The 15103-nt window shown below is 34.5% G+C and overlaps 1 protein-coding gene across 4 annotated transcripts in view; it reads right to left on the bottom strand.

Annotated features, from left to right (window-relative positions):
• Positions 1 to 15103, bottom strand: part of TMEM65 (transmembrane protein 65) — a 62461-nt gene that overhangs the window by 2401 nt on the left and 44957 nt on the right. For 3 of the 4 annotated variants that reach the window (XM_069081049.1, XM_069081050.1, XM_069081051.1), the window contains 4 exons: positions 13401 to 13468; positions 9520 to 9574; positions 5646 to 5688; positions 654 to 759 (listed from right to left, as the gene is read on the bottom strand). In XM_069081049.1, coding sequence (XP_068937150.1) covers positions 654 to 759; positions 5646 to 5688; positions 9520 to 9574; positions 13401 to 13468 — 272 coding nt within the window. The remainder of the gene's footprint in view (positions 1 to 653; positions 760 to 5645; positions 5689 to 9519; positions 9575 to 13400; positions 13469 to 15103) is intronic. The other variant, XR_011167002.1, reaches the window with a different exon arrangement.

The following is a 15103-nucleotide window of genomic DNA, read 5'->3' as shown; positions in this document are numbered from 1 at the left end:
AATTGAATTAAGCTTAATACTTTCTTCAGTGAAATTCATTAAAATCTGTAATTTTTTAAACTGAGTGTATGACACTTACCAAACAAGGTAAATGGAAAGAACAATAAAAATGAAACTAAACAATGAATAATTAGGATAACCAAGGTTGGTCCAGAACAGGAAAGGAGAAAATGCACCTCCCCCCCCGCTCCTTTCACAGACAAAGAGTATTGAACACTGCATACATTATCAAACTTGGTTTTTATATACATGTGTACATACATACACATACACACCCACATATATACTTATAGAATGCATTTTCCTGAGGTATCTTTTCTCCCCCTCTACTCTTTGTAATAAGGAATAGTTTGCTGGGTAAGGGAGAGGGAGAAACATACTTGGGAGTGAAAGTGATGTAAAAAACAAAAGATATCAACAAAAACTAAAAATTATTTTAAAAATCAATATTTACTATTCTTTGATAAAATCTCAAAGATGAAAGAAATTAAGAACATTAAATTATTAATTTTCTTATTAGTTGAGTCAATTACTGAGTTCTCCCCACAAAAAAGGTTAAAATACTGCTAAAAATCAAATCTGTATTCTGGAATTGCTCAGAGGCTTGAATAATGTTACAAATTACCTTACAATGTTATTACAATCTTGCTTACCAAGTGCGCACTGAGACGTGTTTGCCACATATCCACTTGCTTGGGTGTGAGATCAGGAATTGACAGGCCTAACCTGGAAGCTAAAGCTTCAACATAGCCTGCAAGACTTAAAAACAAACAAATAAGGTAAGTAGACATAATGAGACTTTTTTGATACAAATTTTAATTTTCTGAGGCATGAAACCATTCAATATTTTTCCAACTAAAAATAATAAAACTGGACAAGCATTTATTCAGCACCTGCTATATACTAATCCCTTCTTTCCAGGAGCTTATTATAGTCTATTGGAAGGAAACAGCACTTACTACACCATACTGAAAAAAATACAAAATATTTACAAAAAATTTAGGGAGGGGGAGGAAAAACTATAAGCAAAAGGAATTTAGGTTTCCAGCACTTTAGTGGAGCTTTGAAGAAATATTATGATTCTATGAGGTAGAGGTGAGGAGAGAGTGCTTACCAGATTTAGGTGGCCTGTGCAAAAGCAGTAAGATGAGAGACAGAATGTGGATACAAGGAACAGGAAGGAGGCCAGGTTAGTTGTAATACAAAGTACGTGAAAGAAAATAATATCCAAAAGCCTGGAAAAGAAAGGCTATAGCCACACTATAAAGGGTCAAGCAGAAGATTTTGCATTTTTTATCTTGAGGTAAGAGGGCACCCCTGGAGCTTCTTGCAGAGAGGACGTATGTGGTCAGGCTTGTGCTTTAGAAACGTCCAAATATCCTTTTGTAGCTATGTGAAGGATGGGTTGAAGAGGATAAAGGCTGAAGAGAAGGAGACCAATTAGGTGAGCAAATGTACTAGAAGAGGAAAGAGATGATGAGGGCCTGAATGAGGGAGAAGGAAATGTGTGGTAAAGAAGACTCCACATTGACTCCAAGGCTATGAGCCTGAATGATTAAAAGGATGGTAGTACACTCAACAGACTTAGGTAAGTTAGAAAAAATTAAGAAGTGTGGGGTAGGGGTGGGGGTGAAGGAAGAGACTAAGTTCTGTTTTCAACATGCTTCGTTTCAGATGCCTACAGGATAATTAGCTGGAAATATCTAATAGACAGGTAGAAGTAAAGGACTGATGGTTCAGGAAGGACTGAGGGTGGGTATGTGGATCTGCAGAGTCTACAAACTAAGCCGAAAGGAGTTGATGAAATCCCCAAAAGGGAAATATAGAAAAAGAAGAGAAGAGCCAGGATAGAATCCAAAGGCACACCTATGTAGAGGGAATGAGACAACAATGATGGTTCTACAAAGAATATTGAGAAAGAATAACCAGACATGTGGGAAGAGATCCAGAGGAAAGCAATGTCATGGAAATCCAGGGAGGAAAGGGTGTCTGGAAGGAGATGAGCAATAAAGCCAAATCCTGCAGAGAGGTGGAGAATAAATGAGGACTAAAAAAGGTCATCACTTCTAACAATTAATAGATCACCGGTAAACGTGGAAAGAACAGTTTCATTTAAGTTTTCTCTTTACAAAGAGAATACAAGTGCCTTAGAAGCAGGGAATGTAATTTCTCTTTTTTGTATCCCTAATGTCTAGCTGACAAATACCAAAAATTCAAAATCAATTTATGATCTCATAAATTTAGACATTGCCTCCAACCATAAAGAGCAAAATCTATCCATCACTGCCCATCTTGTATAACTCTTGCCCACATCCTTCCATAAGTTGGCCAAATGGGGCCAACCACATAAGGTGGAAATTTTTGTTACTTTCTCTTGCCATTTTGACAGTAGAGTCAGTCCTTCAGTAAACATTTATTAAGTGAGGTACATTCATTCATTCATTCATTCATTCATTTAGCTGAGGTATCTTTCCTCCCCCTCTATTCTTTGTTATAAGGAATAGTTTGCTGGTTAAGGGATGGGAAAAAACATATTCAGGAATGATATATCAACAAAAACTAAAAATTAAGTGCCTACTATGTACCAGTCACTTTACTAGGCACTGGGCATAAACAAAGGTAAAAAATAGTCCTTACCTTCTTCAAGGTGCTCACAATCCATTGGGGGAGACAACATGCAAATAACTACACACAAACAAGCTAAATACAGTGGAGTGAATATTCCGGATGCCCATCTGTCTTCGCTTGACCTCACCACATAACCAACCCATATTCTTGTAACATTCTTTAATGATGTTCATCAATGTCCCTCATTGCTTATGTGTTGTAGCCTAATCATCTCCACCACATTACCCTCTAGTGCCCTCTCTGTGATAGCTTTTTGGAGGTTGTTTTATTCCATTAGAAGGTAAGCTCCTTGAGGGCAAGGATTTCATGGTTCACTTTTGTCATCATATCCTCAGCATTTAGCATAGTGCCTTAGTTCATAACAGATGCTTAATAAATACTTGGCTGATTCTTTGTTTTGCTGCCATACAGCAATGTCAAAAGAAGACTGACATTGAAAAGGTAGGCCTTTACTTTCATGGGAAGATTAAGGTCATTAAAAAAGCTTTGCAATTTCACAAAGATATTTGTTTGTGGGTTATGAAAAAGTATAAAATTAGGTAGAACACTATGGTATATACTATTTTACAAGGTTTCTACCATCCACGCATCAAAATTGTTCAAGATCCCTTAAGAGATAACCCTGATCAACCATCCTTAAAGTGTAAGCTCCTTTCAAATAAATACTGTTTCATATCTTATGTCTGACACATAGTAGGTGCTTGATAAATGATTGTTGCTTAATTCATTGATCAGGTAGGACATATGAACAGAGATGCATCCTTGCCAAAGGTGCCTGACAATGTAATGGAAGAGATCCAGTGCAGAGTACAGAGTGAAGAGGAATGCCCTGGGGAGGTCAGGATATTTCTGGATGGCATTGTAGTTTTTATGGCAAACTCCAGAGCACTTAACCCCTTGGAAAAGTCTTGTCAGCATTCCAAGGAGGTGAGCCTGCCCATCCACAAGAAAAGACCAAGTAGATAAAAGATGTCTGCTTCCTGGTTTGATAACTGATTGAGTAATTAGGCCAAACTGCAAGAAACCAAGAACTGAGTGTGAAGTATTTTTTTTAAATGAGCACAAACAGCTTTTTCTAAGAGTCTGGCTGTGAAAGAAAAGAAAAAGGGTGGTAGTTGGGGGAAAGTAGAATCAATTAGAGGTTTTTTTAGGGATACTGGAGATCTAGACACATTTTTAAACATTTAAGAAGTAGTCAGCTGACTAGGAAAAAACAGTGTTATAAAGGGGCAAGTTCCCCAAGAAAACAGGAGGAGATAATATGAAAGTAATTTTATAATTTTAAGGCACGCTTTTTAAAATGGCTTTAAAGTATATGCTAAAACTTTGAAATTATACCTTGAAATTTTTTTTTAAATCTTGCAAAACCAATAGAATCAATTTATATGAGCAACTTTCTACTACCTTCACAAAAATTCATTGATTCCAAAAGTATTTTAAACAGGTTTTGTAGTGCTTTATGTTTAAAATATATATGACAGTTTGTAAGGGTTATGGGATTTAAAAAATCTTCCATGCCCCGTTGGACTTGCTGACGTAGCAGGAAAGGGCGGAGCAAGAGGAAGCGGAAGCCAAACTAGCGTTCCTGTGGTGGCTGGCGGCGGCGGCAGCAGCAGCAGAGGCAGCGGCAGCGCGAAGCCCTTTTTGAGTTAGCCAGAATTTCTGCTAAGGACTCCTGCTGAGGACTGCCAGGGGCTGGAGCTGCTGGGAGCGCGCTTCCCGGACGCTGGGTGGTTGCTGTGAGTGGGGAGAGGAGGACCTTTGCCTGAGGTAGCCTGTTCTGTTTTAAAGGCTTGAAAATGTGGGTGCTTTCTACTTTATCTACCTGTGCCAATGTCATAACTACTCTGATGGCTTTTACTTTCTGGTTTTGGGACTCAGTCTTTTGGTATCTTAATAAATTTTCTAGTTTATTCCCCCATATGGCAAGCATGATGTATTTTGTGATGGATAATTATATCAGCATATCTGTAATCGCCATAGGCATTGTGAATATGGCATTGCTGATACACAGTTATGATGTAAAGCATCTTCACCACTTGACACATGGAAGGCACTAAGAATACATAAAAGAACATTTAGAGAAAACTGAAGGACTCATGATTTGATAGTGCCTAAAGGAATCAGAAAAAAAAAAACAAAGATTCTGAAATCTAATAAATTTAAAATCCATGCCATGATGCATTCTAATTCAGAGATGATCCTGTAAATGTAAAAGGTAATTAAATACTACTAGATTATAAGATCCATGCCAGGAGAGATCATTTCTTATGTAAGTTTTGTTTCTCCCCCAGCACCTAACACAGTGGTCGACACATAGTGGCATTTAATAAAAGATGATTGAATTGAATTAGTTCAAAAAATCTCTTGGTTTGGCTGACTTACTCAACAAATCAGAAAGCATCAACAGTGGGGATAGAGTAAATTAGGTGGCAAACTTTAGAATCACCCATCATATCATCACAGAACATGATAACTAGATGAAACTTAGTCCAACCTATCAGAGTACAGAGATTTGAACAAGAGGGACTGGGTTTAAACACTGGCTCTGCCACTTATTTATTACCTGTAAGACCTTGCACAAGTCACTTATGATGGGTGATGGGCTCTAAGGTCAAGCTAGTCTGCAAATGCCTCTTTACCAGCCATTCATCTAAGCTTTGTAGGGAATAACAAAATGATTTTTCTAATTTTGCCCTGACATCTATTAGTTGTACAACTACAGGCAAGTCACTTAACCCTCTGAAACCTCAATGGCTTCATCTACAGGGCCAACCCTCTGAAACCTCAATGGCTTCATCTACAGGGCCTGTACCTCACATAGCGGTTTTGAGGATCAAAGGAAAACATGTATACAGTGTCTTGCAAACCTTAAAGCATTAAGTAAATAACAGTTACATTATTATGCATATTATATTGTTTTAGATAATCATAAAGCTTTAGTTCTGAAAATCTCACTAAAAAATAAAACTTTACATTCTTTCAAATGTTTCAAGTTTTAAAAACACAAAACTTACCCAAGTCCAGCTAAATCTGAAACAAGATTTCCCAAAGCAGCAGCTAAAAGATTGGAAAAAATTATTTGAAAAATAAAATTAGAAAAATGCTTACCAAAAAATCATAACTCAGAGACCCTAATGTTGATTTAATACATTTCCCAACCTATGTGAATTTACTGCCACAGAATAATTTACCAAGATTAAAATTGGCCCCTAAAATTAGAAAGCAAAAACAATTTCACAAAGAATATATTGTTCTACCTCAAACAATTAGCATTTTTTTTCTTTAGTTCCAGCAACTGATGTCAACTTGGAAGGATGTTCTAGTGGAGATCCTAAAGGATATTTCCTTGATCATGTGCTATAGAACATGTGTCTAAAACTCTAATAAAAACAAAGAAGATATACTTATCAAATCTGCAAATGACAAGGAGCTGGGAGGCAGAACTAATAGGATCCGAAAATATTACAGGCTAGAATGATTGGGTAAAACTAAGAAGAAATGGAATAGGGATAAATACAAGGTTCTATAGTTGGGTTAAAAAACAAAACAACTTAAAAGGATTTAGGAGGGATAGATGGGCAGCTGTTGGTCTAAAAGAGATAGGGGACTCAGGGATGGTACCAGAGTCCAAGTTTAAGGAGCCAACAGTGCTATGACACGGCAGCCAAAAAGCACCAATCAGCTTTTTAAATGCCATGCAAGTGTGCCTTGACAAGCTATATTTGTTTAAATCACTTAACATCTCTGAGTTTCAATCTCATCTGAAAAAAATGATAATGATAATTGCAGTACTTACCTAATAAGTGCATTATATTATCTCATTTGATCATCATATGTAAAACACTTTGCAAACCTTAATCATGATGGAGTGAATTGAGAGCTGGACTTGGACTCAGTAAGATTTAAGTTCAAATTCCCCTTGAACCACTTAATAGTTTGTATGGTCCTGGGCAAGTTACTTGGTCTCCCTCAGTTCCTCATCTGTTAAATAAGGAAGCTGAACTGATGACCCTAAGGTCCCTTCCAATTCTAAATCTATGATCCTATGATCCCAGAATGAGGGAGTTGATAATTCTGTCATACTCTTCCCTGGGCAGACCATTTGCGCAGTATTGTTTATTTCTGGGTGCCATATTTTAGGAAGCATATTGTAAGCTGGAACAAGGACCGGAGACCATATCATGCAATTGTCAGCTGAAGAAACTAGGGACATTGAGCTTGAAGAAGAGAAAATTTGTGTACACCATGATAGCTGTCTTCAGTCACATGTAAATGCAATTAGACTTGTTTTGCCTGGTCCCAGAAGGTAAAAGTAGAAGCAATGAATAGAAATTACAGAGAAATGGGATGAGCTTTGGTGTTGGATAAAAACAAACAAACAAACAAAACAAACACCTTCCCAAGCAAAGCCATACAAAAGTGGGATACATAAGCTCAAGAGGTGTCTCTTTCCCCATATTCCTTGTATTTCTGCTTATGCAAGGTGAAGGAACAGGGAGAGTTGAAAATAACTCAGGTTTTAACCCTAAATTACTGGAAGAATGGTGGTATACAAAGGATCCTAGATCTAAAGCCAGAACGAACCTCGGAAACCATCTAGTTCAACCTCTTCATTATACAGATAAGCAAACTGAGGCCCAGGGAAGGTTAGTAACTCGCCCAAGGTCACACAAAAAGCAAACATGAAAAGTAGGATTTGAACCCAGATTTTCAGACTCTAGAGGCAAAGCTTCTTTCTTTGTACTATAATGCAAAGTTTAAGTCCTCCAGTGATTCCCTATTAATAACTAGTTAGATGCTTCTCCTAGTACATTGTATGAACCTCTCCATTATACCAATCACATTCTCCAACATGTCAGAATTATGTATGTGTTTCTCCTCCAATTAGATCTTAAGTAACTCAAGAAAAGTAAATATGTTATATTTCTCTTTGTATCCCAGACTTAAGTCTTTGAGAGACTAGAGACATGTGTCAACTATGTTAGAGAGCATTCTTGGAGAAGTACAGGTCTAGATTGCCTCTGAGGTTCCATATCTGAGACTCTACCTTGTCCTTAGCCCTTTCTCCCCTCTCACTTCTCTTTCATTTGGTGACCTCATTTACCACCATGGTTTTAATGTATCACCTCTATAGAAATGACTCTCAAATTTAAATTCTCTACCCTCAATCTTCTGTCTAGAGTTCCAGTGCTGTATTTCTAACTGCTTTCTAGATATTCTATAACACGGCAAGTTCATAATATGCAAAACTGAACTCCATTTCTCCCCAAATACTTCAACCCACTCAACTTTTCAATTCCAGTCAGTATTACCATAATATAGTGAGAAAGGGCCCAACTCTAAAATCTGATGATATGGGTTCAAACCTTGACCCTCATGTATTATTATCTGGGTGACCTTTGTAATGTCATTTAACCTCTTTGGGCCTCAATTTCCTCATGTGTAAATGAGGAAATTAGACGAGGTGGCCTCTGAGGTCCCTTCCCATTCCAGATCTATGATTCTCTGTATACCACTACTCTTCCAATCATCTAAGATCAAAACCTCAGTCATTTTTAATTCTTCCTTCTCCTTTGCCCCATATAACTAGTCGATTGTCATGTCCTGTTAAAAAAAAATGTAATATCCTCCTCCTCCATCCCTTTCTTTCCATTATCATTGCAACCATATTCATTCAAGTCTTCATTCCCTTACTGCCTATTCAGCAGACTATTAAATAATTTTCCTAGTTCCATTCTACCCTTTCTCCAATTTACTTCTTCCTATCACTTCCTAGTGGACCATTCTGGTCATTCCCCCTAATCAAAGTCTTTCAGTGGCTCTCTATTACTTACTGAATAAAACCTTCTCATAATATATTGCCTGAACCTCTTCTCTACCCTTATATTCTCTCATATCAAAATTTGTATGTTTTTTCCCTACACTGGATTTTAATCATTTTTAAAATAGTGTCGGTGTTGTATTTATTTTGTATTCCAATCACCTAACAGAGTATCTTGTACCTTTTTTTTGGTTCAGACTTACATAGAAAAGTTCTAGAAACTCCACTAATGAAGACTTGCAACCAAGTCATAACATATTCTTCAAGAGTTTTCAATAGAGCACTGAAAATTTAAATGACTTCCCCATGGTTACACAGTCAGTATGTATCAAAGATAAGATTTAAACCCAGTCTTCCAAACTGTAAGGCTGGTCTCACACACAGTAGGAACTGATTTTGTTGAGCTGAATTGAATTTGTTGAATTGAATTTTCATCATCTGCCTTCAAAGTAATAAACATAGCAACCATAAGTCTCACCATCAAAAATGGAAAGGTGTGGTGAGGGGAAAAAAATTATATTTTATGGTACTTTTTCCCTTTTGTCTCTCATTTTCTACTTAATTGCAAATTAAGTGTGATATAGAAGAAAGACTATAGACATGTAGTCAGAAGACTCCCATTTAAATCATGGACCTACCATGTAGCTATATTATTTTGAGGAAGTCAACTTAGGGGCCTCAGAATGGAAAAATACTCTTCTCACTACCTATTTCATAGAGTTTCATGTGTAAGAATATGTTATAAAATGTAAGCCTTTATTAAAGACAAATTGTGTTGCAGAGAAAGTGAAGGAAAGATAGGTGAGAGAAAGGTGCACTCTACATAAGTAAAAGAGGATGCTCAATGGGAGTAAATATATTGCCCAGGAGTAAAATATACTCTTTTGAGCTCCTGAGAAAGGTGCTACATAAATACAAAGTGGCAAAGAATAAATAATTCATATTCTAAAAGACACTTTAAAGGCAAAATCCATTAGAACAAATTATCTTTCTCAATAAGAATTTTGAGGGAAAAAACTTTCAGTGCATAAACAGTAAGATAAGGATTCTTTATTTACGTTACTTGCCTGCCATAGTTGAAATCCCCAAAATAATTCCAATAGACATCTCTATTTGGGTTCCCTAAAAATGAAAAATAGGAAAAAGACATTTTTAATATTTTAAAATGAAGTTTAAAAATAAAATATAGAAAACCATAAAACTTTGTACTGAAAATAGATATACTGATTGTCTTATTACAATATTAAATGTTGTACATTAACAGCAAAAAAATCTTATGAGAGATTTCTAATATATAGTTTCATATTACATAAAGCATATAGCAGAGGTGACCTCAGAAGATGTTATAAAGTTATGTTTTATTCTTTTGGGGAGGAAATATACACTACTATAGATATTAAACAAAATCAGGCACATTTTACAAAGATATATTAGAAAATCCTTGAACTAAGGGAATACTTGCTCATATATAATTTTGAATGTTGAGAGAAATGGTGACCCTTTTTGAATTTGCTTTCTACTAAAGGACTAAAAAAGAAGACATTCATTTCATAGGGACCCCTATAATTAGGGGGCCCCCAAACTATTCTTTAATCTTTATAATTTTAATAAATTCATTGGTAAAGTTTTTGACTATTTGAGGTTAAATGACTCATTTACAAAGATAATTAGCAATATTTGGGCCAATAAATCTGTAGCATAAGATAAAGTCCTCTTCTATTTTTATAACACATTTAATCGAAAGAATTCAAAGGTATTTTACAGAACTTTAATTATTCCTCCAAGGAAAAAAAAGGGTTTAGATATTACTACCTCCATTTTAGAGATGAGGGACTTGGGACAACAATATATTAAATTATTCAACTGGGATTGATTATATAGAACTGGAAAGCAAATTCCAGGCTCTCATTTTCCAATTCAATCACTCTGTTACACTTCAGTCAAGATGACTGACCTCGCAGTCTTTCACATTCACTCTTGTCTGGAAGACACAGAAAATTCAAAAACCTCTAATCCTGTTTCTGAAAAATATTACACTCTCTGGCATAAGGGAATACTGAGCTACCTGTCGGGAATTTTTCACACAACTGAAGGAAGAAGATATAAATCATTTTACCTCAGTTTGTTTTGTTTCGTTTTTCCCTGCAGGATGTCTTTGTTTTACCACTATAATATTTAATACTTGCTGTACATGTGCCCTGAACAAGCTGATGTGTAAAAAGCCTACCGGGCACTTTTAATTACAAAGTGGTTACCAAAGTGAATTTTCAAAGAATTAAATTCAGAAAAGAAAAAAAGAAAATAGAAGAGCAAAAAAAAAAAAAAAACCCACCTATGCTAAGTATCTTAATCTGCTAGAGATGAAAAGTAATTTGGGTACTAATGTAAAAGAGAAATGACTAGCAGCTTCAGGAATATTAAAAAAACATTTATCACTTCTGTGCAAGCAATGAAAGGGCAGGCATAATATTAGTGAAGTCTGAGGGGGAAAATGTAAATAAAAATTATTTTTCAAATAGCTGCTAACTTAGTTTCACATAAGAAACTCACTTTTTTTCTAAATAGCAATAAATAGAAGCGAAAAATCCCCAAATAAAGCAAAAGACAATCAGGGGGATGATTTAAACATATCTGCTAGATAATTGTTTAAACCCAACTTAAATTATATTCAAGTATTTCAAAGTTTTGCTAATATCCACCATAATAAAACTGGATGAAATATGATCCAATACTAAGTATATATAAAAAATGATGCAAGAAAGAGGCTGCTGGATAATATGGATATGGGATAAGGAGTCATATGAGGAAATCTTTTTATAAACCAACGCTTTACACTATACAGGTCATATAAAATCCAGTGACATTCGCAGACTTCTGACCAGGAATTCTGCCATGAACACTGCTGGGGAAGCAAATAGTAAGGAATTTACCCCAGGGAGCTAAGGGACCTCGAAGTGCCCAAGGAAACAACAGAGGAGGAAATTAGGAATCTTATAAATTCTTCTATTTCTAGAACACATTTAATCTAAGGAATTAACATTCAATGCACAGCAGCACAACAAGGTAGAAGTAAGATAAAGCAAGACCACCTCCTTTTTGTTTATCGCTGCAAGAATTCCCCAGTAATGGCTTTTCTTTTTTGGTTTGAGGAGAAACTAAACAGGATGTTCTGTATTAGTTTTATCTGTTACTATTAAAAGATGAACTTTCTTTCAAGTTGGCTACCCTCCAATCATCCTCCTTACACTATGCAAAATATAAGGTCTTTCTTTACTTTTTTACTATGGTATTATGTAAATAAGATTTGGAGACAAACATCATAGTATTAAATGTGTAAACATAATTCAATGAAGTACTATTACTATAGGAAATTTGTCTGGGACTTATAAATTCAACCAATTCTCATATTTATAGAAACAATGTAATGGATAATCTGTAATGTTAAATATTCCCCCAAAATATTTATCTTTGGCTTTTGAGTATGTTTTTTATCAACATTTAAGTAGCCAAATAAGATGTTCAGGGAATTTATTTAAAATAAAATAATGAAGTCACGATGTAATTTACCACAAAAAAAAAACCCACATATCCATGTGATCTGCCATATACACATGTGTGTCAAATTAATTTTGTAATCAGCTATTCATCATGGATACATTTTTATAATTATATATGATCCATTAACTACTTCAATCATATAGGGCATTAACTACATAATGTAACAAGTTATATTCAGACACACAGAAGCAACCGAAACTACATAGTAAATTTTGTTCTAATATGTAATATATAAATGCATATAAATATCAAATAGGCATTATTTTCAAATGACTACACTTTTTAAAATTACGCTTTAGGGATCAAATACATTGCTACACCTCATGCATGTTACTCCAATCTTTTAGGGTCTTCAGTTTGTCTAGATTTTTTCTGGTAAACTCTCAATTTCTTCTTTGGGTTACTATTAACACTGAGAAGTCACAATTATGAAACATGTTAATCCCCTTAGATAAGGAGGACTGAAAGCACAAAATGCTACAGCTAAACTGTACTAATTAATGCTATACTAATTAACGCTATTAATATTATTTAATATGTTTCATTATGCCTTAGGGAACTGAAAGATTTAATTCATTCCTTTCTTTCCCTTTCAAAAGCATAAGGAATATGTTTTCTTTTTTAAAATTTCTTAATTCTCTACACCAAGTTCACTTCTGCTTATTTTAAAATAAATGCTAATCAATCTTAAAACTACAACTTCTTCCTCCTATTAACTTTTAGAGACAGTATTTTATGGTGGAAAGAGTGCTAACCTCAAGCACTGGAGAGACCAGGGTTCAAACCCTACCTCTCTGATACTTACTAGCTATATGACTATGGGTTAAGTCACTTGACTTCCTTGAATCTCCAGTTCCTCATCTATAAAATGGGGATAATGTTAGTAGCACCTCAAGAGTTGTCATAAAAATCAAATGAGGTCAAGTAAGATCATGTAAAATGCTTTGAGTGAAAATGTACAATTTTTTAAAATTATAAACCTGTTTGTAAACTGGGGATTATCTGTATATACCTCTAAAGAACATAGGAAAATATATATGTATATTTATGCATATATGTAACATATGTATGTATATATGTGCATAGTATATACATACATCTGTAGAGTTGTTTTCTCTATTCAAATAAGTCCGACTAACACAATAAGCAATTGAAAATATAAACCTAATTAATCCAAACTGATGTTATAATCAATGATGCACATTACATTGTGAAATGTTTCCTCTGAATAATTTCTTAAAACTTAACTGTTTCCAAGAAATACAATAAACAAAATAATATATTTTCAACACATAAATTAAAATTTCATATATGAATAAACAAGAAAATGTTTAAGATCATATTAATTCCTTTACTAAATAAGAAGTGGGGGGGAAAAAAAGGAACTTACTGCAACAATCATAATTGCATTATCCAAAAAGCCAAACCCTACGAAAGGTAATGCATTGTGGATGAATACTGAAAAACATCAAAAAAACAGAAAAGCAATAAATACCTTATATAGTTTAAGGCTGCCACAACTTTAGCACAAAAAAAGGAAAAAAAAAAAAAGAAAAACATATGGTCAAGTCTTCCAAAAGTCCTTGAAACTCATGGAGCTTATGTTTAATACAACATTTTTGTCATTCCCAGAATGAAACTCTAGTTAATATTTACAATCACAGTGCCTAACAGGCACAAACAATGCTAAAGCTCCAAACTCTTCTAAACATTGCATATAATATGTAAAAAAGATTTACTATGATTATGTGTTTTATACTGATATAAACAGAACAGGTACACACTTATAGAAGAAGAAATAAAAATAACAATAGATAAATGACTTTTCCATGTTTGACCTGGTCACAATGCTACTAGAACTAACTTGTTTCTCTCTCATGCATAAAGATACAGTTAAACCGATTTCAAAATTTAAAAAATATATATAAGCTTCATTAATTAATGATAATCCATCAAATCAGTAAACCCAAGTAAAATGATTCTGGTAAACAAAGAATAATATTCAAAATATCAAGAGAGACTGATAACTGCACACAAGTCATAAACGTTAACCTTCCAAATATGTAATTTTTCTCTCAATTTATTATCAGTTCTTAGAAACTTAGCTCATGTAACTATAGCAAGCACTATTCTATTTAAAGGGAAAGCAATACAATCTCTACCAAAGGTAGCAGCAATACAGCTTGTCACCTTACTCCAAAACTGGCTTTAAGGCTTATCCAATGTAAACAAATACCCACTTAGAGGGTGATCATAAAATCACTCAAGAAGGGGCTCAGAAGTCATCTATCCTAAACCCCTCCATTTTTCAAATCAGGAAATTGAGGTGCAGGGAAATGAGGTGACTCGTCCAAGATCACACAGCTAATAAGTGTCAGGGACAAGATTTTAAATATCTGACAGTGTGCACTTTCCACTGTGCCATACCTATCTTTCTAATACAGTATAGAAGTTTGTTTTATTCAACTTACAAAAATTAGAACAGAACAGGAGTCATATTAGGGCTCTCTGATCAATAAAAGGAAAAACCCTCTAAATTCACAATGTCTTAATTTGTTGTTTTTCCTAAAGATTTAACATCAATGGACAATTGTCAAGAGTACCTGACTGAAACAAATTTTTACATGATAGCATATGTCAAGGAGCAGTTAGTGTATGGGTTCAACTAATGATATTACATAAAATTGCTGTAAAAATCCTTAATTACAAAGCCAAAAGATAGCCAAAGAAGTTCTGTGGTGTGTTTTAATGTTGTTAGGACTCTTGTTAACTCCTGTTAATTCAAGGTTAACAGGATCCTGTGTGCCAGCTTTCACTGTGGTAAGCCTTGTACCAAAAAAGAAAATCTTTTTTGGCTAAATGCAAATGGTTAAAAGAACTTCTTACTCATGGCTACTACCAAGGATTTTAAGGACCAAAAAAAAAAAAATCCAGTGAATCATAAACTAACAATAATTTCTTTTCATTTTCTACTTCTCATGATATGATTATGGTAGAAATTACAGGAAAATATACTTTAGCTAAGCAACATGTTTAATTATACTAAAAGCTGATAGAGATGACAGAAATTTAATAAATAACATAGCAAACTTC

This window comes from Petaurus breviceps, unplaced genomic scaffold (genome assembly GCF_028583685.1).
Source record: "Petaurus breviceps papuanus isolate PSGF00001 unplaced genomic scaffold, PetGlider_PUasm1.0 98, whole genome shotgun sequence".
Lineage (NCBI taxonomy): Eukaryota > Metazoa > Chordata > Mammalia > Diprotodontia > Petauridae > Petaurus > Petaurus breviceps.
This window is presented reverse-complemented; position numbering and strand designations above follow the sequence as displayed.